The sequence below is a fragment of the Mustela erminea genome, chromosome 6 (genome assembly GCF_009829155.1).
Source record: "Mustela erminea isolate mMusErm1 chromosome 6, mMusErm1.Pri, whole genome shotgun sequence".
NCBI classification, from domain to species: domain Eukaryota; kingdom Metazoa; phylum Chordata; class Mammalia; order Carnivora; family Mustelidae; genus Mustela; species Mustela erminea.
In genome coordinates, this window is record NC_045619.1 from 24,129,428 (window position 1) to 24,137,934 (window position 8,507).

Consider the following 8,507-nt stretch of genomic DNA (forward strand, 5'->3'; position numbering starts at 1 on the left):
TCGCTTTATTCTTGCCACTGAACAAATGCCACTGAAAGAATGGAACTCTGCAACTATTGTGTCTGGCAGGGCTAAGTAATGTAAATAGCTTCCTTATAAATAATGTAAATTGCTGTTACCTTATAATTAATGTCTCTGCAGGCTGCATGGATTCTTTTTGCTTATTCAAAAGTCTTTATAATCTAAAATTGCTGTTACCGAAGGAATAAATAAGGTTAGGACGCTCTCTATTCCTAATTTAGTTGTTAATCATTTGGATTATCCCAAATATGCACCTATATACAGTCTTTTAAAAAAAAAAAAAGGCAAAAAGATCTTCTTTTCACCATACCACCCAATATTTAAACGTTTTTTTAAAAAACTTCTCCATCCTTTCATTTCATGCAATGCAACAATTTCTTTAGTGAGTCATAGAATGCATAGGTGAAACCACACATTCCTTAGAAGAAGCAGATGACACACAACTAACATGATAAAAAAGTATGCTGTGATATGTGCTGAGATGAAGATCTAAAACATGCTATAGGAGTCCCAAGATGAAGCAGGAACTGGAGAAAGACGAGATGACGCTGGAGAAGGTGGTATTTTAGATCTGGACGCTTCCCTGCTCCTCATTAACAGAAAGCCGCTTGCAATAGGGATTTGCCTTTTTACTGTAATAGCCCAGCATCCGAGCCTGGAGCTCGGAATGAGTGAATGGAAAAAATTAAGGTGGAGAACCTTTAAAAGGATATCACTGATTGAGAAAAAAAGCTTGACTAAGGTACAAAGTTATAAACATACACAGCGAGTCAAATAAATCATCTGCCTAGTGTGGTAAACCAAAGAATACAATAGATCTGGGGGCAAAAGATAAGGCAGAAAGAGAAGTGTGATTAAATATAGTGGATAGTTGGAAGGTGTGCTAAGAAATTTTTACTTAGTTCTATATTCAGTGGGAAGCCTTAAGTTAGAGAAAGAGTATAATTAAAAACAATAGGGACTAAGAGCCCAAATTCTGGAGCCAGAAAGCATAGTTTGAATTCTCATTTCTTCCAAGTTGCTTGACTTCACTATGCTGTGGTTTCCTCATCTGTAAGATGGAGTGAAACAATAATCCTATTTAACTCAGTTTTGTTTTGTTTAGAATTAAATGAATTAATATGTGTAACACCCACAAAACAGGGCCTAGAAGGACTATATAAATGTTTGCTAATATAATTACTTGCTTGGGAACAATCAAAAGCTCCTAAACAGAAAAGAACACAATCCACTCTGTATTTTATGTATTTTGGAAAGGAAACTATGATAACAGAAGAAAAGATGGACTAGAGTAAAGAAGGTGACATCTGATCTCAGCTGCACAAATTATCACAATGATTATAGACCGTGAACCATGAGACAGAAGGAGCTAAACTAAAACCATGAATAGACACTGGGGCAGAATCTGTAGGAAACTGAAGTCTAATCAATACAGTAAAAGGAGAGTCACAGAGTAATATGTAATTTACATAATAATTATATAAGTAATATATATGAAATGTATATAAATAGTTGTAAAAATAGTGGAAGAAATTCTAACATGTATTTATTATTCTAACATGTAATGTATTTATGGTCTTGAAGTGAAGCCTTTCCTAAAAGGTACAAAAGTAAAAGACAGAAAGGAAAACACTAATGAATTTGAATACATTAAGATAAATTTTTGGAAGAGCGAAAGTTAGCAAAGCGAAAGTAGAAAAGCCACACACTAGAGAAATGTATTTGTAATGCATAACCTACTGTGTGAACACTACGTGAATAAATATCAACAGCAGGTTTAGAAAAAGATAGTGCTTGGGCAAAGTAAACAGGTTTACTTATGACAAGCTACCAATGGAATTAAGTGTAGTCAGGATATATAACAAGGAGATCAGCAACATTATCCAGGACAGACGGGAATATCTGTTTCCAAAACCTAAAATCTTCACCTGCGATATACAGTTCTAGATGGTAATACCCCTGCATCTTCCAGGTCTTTGAGCTTGAACAAGTATCTGCAATTCCTCTGGAGATCAGTACTGCTTCTAACTGAAGACTTTGGTGTAGACATTTACAGATACTTCTGCCTGGCCCTTCCACCCATAACAACTATAAGGCCACAGATAAGGGCTCTGCTAAGTACTAAATCTCCTCTTCAAGGATTGAGATCTGGAAATTAGATGAGGGCCCCGAGTTTTCATTGCAGCAACTAATATCATATTTTTGCTAACTATTTCTTGAATTTTCTGGTGACAGATATCGAGAGCAATTTCGTTGACTCCCATCCATCTTGCTCCTATAAAACCATGATCCATTAGCCAACATTGAACAGCCCTGGTCGTCCCTCTGGCCTGCCTGTCTATTATGGTAATTACATCAGTGGCCTTTGTTAGCTGCCACCACCTGGCCTTTGCATCATCCCCACTAATATTATGAAACTGAACTTCATGGCAGAACCTCTGCTATCAACCTTGACCTACAGAAGACAGAAACTATCAAGCTTCTCCAAAGATCACGGTGCTCCCGTCATCACGGCATTCTTTACATTCTCAAGGAAGCGAATACTCCCTGACCATTCCCAGGGGACACAACCAGCCGGTGGGCTCTCAGGACATACATAATAAACTCATTCTAACATTCCCACATCTCTCATCCTTCTGGTCCTTTCCTCAATATCATACCAAGGAAGTTCTGCCATCTTTACTTCAATCGATATAGAACATGATCAGATCCAGGCTTCAAGAAGCCATCCTGTTAAATGACTGGGAACCCTGAAGTATGGCTAAGTAACCCCGTATTAATGAAATCAACCCTATTCAGCTTTGTATTCTGTCCTCCTGGTCTAACATACTCGAAATACGCTCCTATGCACATTCCCCAGGTTCAGCTAACACCTATGAGCCAGATCCTGCAATTCCTTTGGCATCTAGGCTGTTTCTTCCCAGAGCAGAGCTTGTACTTTCCTGCTCAGGCTGTGCTGAAACCTGACTTTGGTTTTTAGCCAGGAGGTAATGAAGGGCGTTGGGGCATATGGTGAAGAAAACAAGAATCATCTTGAAAGGCACCTGCTTCAGATTAGATTATTGTATGTCTCCCCCAGGCAAGCAGAGACTGTTTTTCTGTGGCAAATGCTTAGGGGCTATTTCTGCCAGCCTGGAAGGCTCAGAGTCATCTAGGAGCTCCAAATTCTTAGGTTTGTCTGCCTAAATATCTGTATCTCAAGTCTCTGGGCCCCATTCTCTTCTTGGAATCTTTGCTATACGATCAGATCCTTGGCCTGATCTGTCTACCTACAGTTGCCCTGAGCTGCAATAAAGGCATTCTGACTTTCTCAGCATGACGTAAGTTGTCAAATAACTGCCCTAAGACTAGAGACAGAGTGAGTGAGTGAGTGAGTGAGTGTGTGTGTGTTGTGTGTGTGGTGTGTGTGTAAATTTTCTGCAAGACTTTCAATACTTACAAAAGAAGCCACATCACAACCCCTTTAATTAATATTGCCCCCATACTGATGAAACACAACAGCTATTTAATCTCCCAAAACCTTGTTCTATCTGCATCTCATCACAATTAAACTATGGGTGAAATCACTGCTTGCCAAGGATTATTACCACGCCACCTATTACTGCAATTGGTTCCCTCTTGTTTTCAGACAGTGGGCAATTCACCTCTAAAATCCCGTCCTGAGGGTCCAATTTTTTATAGCCCACTTCTCTGTGTTAACCTGGGTTTCCTAGAAAACAGAGTTTGAGGCAAAAACTTAAGTGCCAGTACTTTATAGGGTAATGCAGTTCCCTGAGGCAAGAATGAGGCAAATGGGAAGACAGGGAAATGGGACTATTATGATTAATTTTATGTGTCCACTTGACCGGGCTAAAGGATGCCCAGATAGCTAGCCAAAATATTATTTCTGGTGTGTCTGTGAGAGTGTTTCTGGAAAAGATTTGATAGACCGAGTAAAGAAGATCACTCACCAATGTGGGTGGGTAACCATCAGTCCAAAGAGGTTCCAAATAAAACAAAAACACAAAGATAGGGTGAATTTGCTCTCTCTGCTGGAGCTGGGATATCCATTTCTTCCTGCCTTGGATACCAGCTTTCCCAGTTATTGGGCTTTTGGTTTTAGGCTGGAATTTTAAACCACTGACAACTCTAGTTCTCAGGCTATGGGACTTGGACTGAACTATGCCACTGGTTTTCCTAGTTCTCTCATTTTCAGATGCCAGATCATGGAACATCTCAGCCTCCATAATCATGTGAGTTAATTCCTTATAGTAAAAAAAAAAAAAAAATATATATATATATATATATACACACACACACACATATATATAAAATCTCCTACTGGTCCTGTTTCTTTGGAAAAGCCTAACGAATAAAAATACTGACACTAAGACATTTCACTACTATATAAATACCTTAAACTGTGGAAGTGACTTTGGATCTCTAATGGGTAGAGGCTAGAAGACTTTCGAGCTGCCTGCTAGAAAAAGTCTACCTTGCTGTCAAAGGACAGTTACGAGAAATTCTAGTGAGCACTCAGGGAAAAAAAAGGAGAGCTATAGAGAAAGCCTCAGTCTGCTTAGAGAACACCTAAGTAATCTTGAACAGAATTTTGATGGAAATATGGATGTGAAAGGCCGTTTCGAAGAGGCCTGAGATGGAAATGAGGACCATGTTATTGGACAATAGAGGAACGGCCATCTTGTTATAAAGTGGCAAAGAACTTGAATGAATTGCGTTCGCATTCTGCTGTTTTATGGAAGATAAAACTTGTGAATGATGAAATTGGATATTTAACTGAAGCTATTTCTAAGCAAAGTGTTGAAGGTGGAGTTTGGCTCCTCCTGACTGCTTATAATAAAATGTGAGAAGAGAGAAATGACTTAAGGATGGAATTGTCAAGCAAAAAGGAAACAGAACTTAAAGATTTGGAAAATTCTCAGCCTATTCCTATTATAAAAAAATGAAAATGCTGTTTGGAAGAGAACACTAAGAGTGTGGCCAAGCAACCATTTGATAAGATTAGTATGAGTCTGCCATCTCAACAACAGCCGGGAGCTAGCATTCAGGACGTGAAAGGAATGACCTCTAATGCAATTCAGAGACCAGCAGAGCTGGCACTAGTATCACAGACGCAGAGTGAAAAGGCCAGGGGACAGAATGGTACCCATTGGTACTCATAGGCTCCTCGACAGCCCCAAGGGCAGCCCCAGCAGGCTTCAGTCGCCTCCCTTCCAGAAGGGCAAGCAGCAAACATTGGTGATTCTGTGCAACACCTGCTCTGCCAGTGTGCAGAATATATAGGTCCTGGACATAGAGATGCCTCCACATAGATTTCAAAGAATGGGACTTCTGGAAGGACCACAGGTTCAGGGCCCTAGCCCAGAAGAGACACCAGGCCAGAATGGAGAGTCACCTTGGCAGAGACATTGTGGGGCTGTACCACTGAGCTGTGGGGCAACACTGCCATCCCAGTAGGCTTGAAAGGCAGAGCATCAAGCCAAAAAGATTACTCCCCAGCTTTAAGGTTTAATATTAATGGCTCCATTAGGCTTCTAGACTTACCTAGGACCTGTCGCTCCTATCTTCTTGCCTATTTCTTCCTTTTGGAAAGAAAATGTCTATCCTACGCCTTTCCCCCATTGTATTTTGGAAGCACATTACATGTTTGGTTTCACAAGTTCCCAGCAAGAATGGAATTTGCCTCAGGATGAATCTTACCTCGAGTTTCACTCATATCTGATTTAGATGATATTTAGATGAGATTTTACACGTAGGCTTTAAAGTTGATGCTGGAACAAGTTAAGATTTGGGGGGCTATTGGGAAGGAAAGCATGTATTTTGCATATAATAAGGACTTGAATTTGGTGGGGAAGCAGGAGCATAATGCTGTAGACTGAATGTTTTACCCCCACACACAGTGAAAAAAGTTCACACTGTAAATCCTAAAATCTAATGTGATGGTATTTGGAGGTGGGGACTTTGTGATTGGTGAGATCCTGAGAAAGGAGCCCTCATGCATGGGATAAATGCCCTCATAACAGAGAACTCACAGAGCTCCCTGTACCCATCTGCTATGTGAGGATGCAGCAAAGGACCACCACCTATGAAGCAGGAAATGGACTCTCACCAGACACTGAAACTGCCAGTGATCTGATCATAGACTTCCAGGCTCCAGAACTGTGAGAAATAAAGAACTGCTGTTTAAGACATTCAATTTATGGTATTTTTGTTATAGCATCCCAAAAAGACTGAGACAAGGACAGATGGAAAGGAAATACAATGCTGGCCAATGAACCATAAAGAAACACATAGCCAGTTGCTCAGCCATGTGGGATAGTTCCCAAACAGGCTATATAACTTTTTATGTTTCATATCTTAGAATAGTCTATAAGAAGGGAAGGTAGAGAGAAAATGTCCCTGCTGTTTTCCTCCTGTCTTCTATACCCTATTGGTGAAGACTCATCTCTGTATTTCCAGGTTGGATCACCTGGCCCCATAGGCGGCTACTGGGGATGCTAAATCTCATACCTTGTGATATAGCATTTCCTCCTACTTCAAAAGTGGTGGAAGGAGCTGGAAACTCCAGATGGTAGCTTCAGGTGGTAGAACCAAGCAGGCCAGCATGGAGTCAATCACTACAGCAGCTGCTGGAATGCAGCAAGTGGTTGATGGTCCAGGAGTTGAGTGAAGACAAAGAAATCCAAGACTGTGCAAACAGTATATCCAAGACACAGATTCTCTTGAATGTCAATGCTAGCAACACTCCAAGGAAAACAGAGTGGCAACATGGAAGGAATCTGGATGCCCAACACTGTGAAGCTACAATACTAGTCCTAGACAATTCACACCCAGATTATTATGAGATAAAAATAATCTCCCATCTTATTTAAAGGACTACTTTTGAGGGTCTTTGTAAAAGTAGCCAAAACTATAATATACCACATGTCTTGGAAATTTCACTTCTTAAAATCAGCGTAGATTATCACTTACAGTATGTATAAAGATTCATATACAGACACATACAGAACGTACAGCAGATGTTCATTGCTAACATTAAATGCCTATAACAGCAAAGCATTAGAACAACCTAAATGTGCAACAATAGAGTAATGGTAGACAAACCATAATTTATCTGTAGTATTAAATACCTATCAGCAATCTAAAAAATATAGTAGATCTGTACATTTTGACATGAATATATTTTACATTTTTATTTTAAAAAGTGTAGAATGATGTGAACATTATGCTAACACTTATCTTTTTAAAAGTACCATAAAATGATACTGTAATATTTGTATTTCTATGTATGTCTCTATATACCATGAGAGAATGGGGAGAGAAAGAGAGAAGTTCCGAAAGAACACTCAATAAATTGTTCACAATGGTTACCTCTGTGAAGGAACTAAAATCAGAAGGAGGAAATGAAATGAGACTTTAGACTTGTCTGTTTATTTTTATTTTTTTTTTTATTATTTTTTTTTATCATGAAAAAACTGTTTTAGATTTAGCCAGCTGGACTCAGTTTAGATGATCCCAATTTTGTTGGCAACAGCCAAAGCATCATAGTCAGGGGCCAGCCGAACGTATGCCTTCTTCTCTCCATAAGGCCTGATTAAGGTGTTGACCTTGGCTACATCAATGTCATAGAGCTTCTTCACAGCCTGTTTGATCTGGTGCTTGTTGGCCTTGACATCTACAATGAACACAAGTGTGTTGTTGTCTTCTGTTTTCTTCATGGCTGACTCAGTAGTCAGGGGGAACTTGATGATGGCATAGTGGTCAAGCTTGTTTCTCCTGGGGGCGCTCTTTCGAGGGTATTTGGGTTGCCTTCGGAGACGCAGAGTCTTGGGTCGTCGGAACGTAGGTGATGTGCGGATCTTCTTTTTTTTGTGACTGTGGATGCCTTTCAGCACCGCTTTCTTGGCTTTCAAAGCCTTTGCTTTGGCTTCAGCTTTGGGAGGGGCAGGGGCTTCCTTCTTAGCTTTCAGCGCCATCTTCCTATTTTTATTTTTTTAACAAAGAAAAGGCCTTCCTGTGTTATTTATGCAATTCAAAGTTCATTTAAGAATGTGACAGTAGAATCATGTGGTTGGTTCAGTTGGTTGAGCATCTGACTCTTGGTTTGGGCTCAGGTCCTGATCTCAGGGTCCTGAGATTGAGCCCGCATGGGGCTCCATGCTCAATGGGGAGTCTGCTGGAGATTCTCTCTCTCCCTCTTCTGCTGCCCCTCCCCCTGCTCTCTCTCTCTCTCTCTCCTCAAATAAATAAATTATTTTTAAAATGTTAAAATAAAACTATTAATAGTCTGTTATCTTTGAAAGCCAGGATTACAAGAATATTTGTTCTATGTTCTTTTCTGTACATCCCAACAATTCTATAGTGAATATATGTTATTTTCATTATAAAAAACTAATGGTTTTTTAACTAAAGCATGAAGATGTATATACAATAACTACTACAAATTGAAAAAAGAAATCCCATATTCGCTAATTACACAGACTTTC

The 8,507-nt window shown here is 39.7% G+C and overlaps 1 protein-coding gene across 1 annotated transcript; it reads right to left on the reverse strand.

The window, feature by feature from the left end:
• Positions 1–7,526: 7,526 nt before the first annotated feature.
• Positions 7,527–7,997, reverse strand: LOC116592340 (60S ribosomal protein L23a-like). Its single transcript, XM_032345587.1, has one exon. The coding sequence runs from the start codon at positions 7,995–7,997 to the stop codon at positions 7,527–7,529; it is 471 nt and encodes a 156-aa protein (XP_032201478.1).
• Between the last annotated feature and the right edge of the window lie 510 nt (positions 7,998–8,507).

Bases quoted from the DNA above. Each gene is read 5' to 3' on its own strand.
- LOC116592340 (XM_032345587.1), bottom strand. From the start codon at position 7,997: ATGGCGCTGAAAGCTAAGAAGGAAGCCCCTGCCCCTCCCAAAGCTGAA.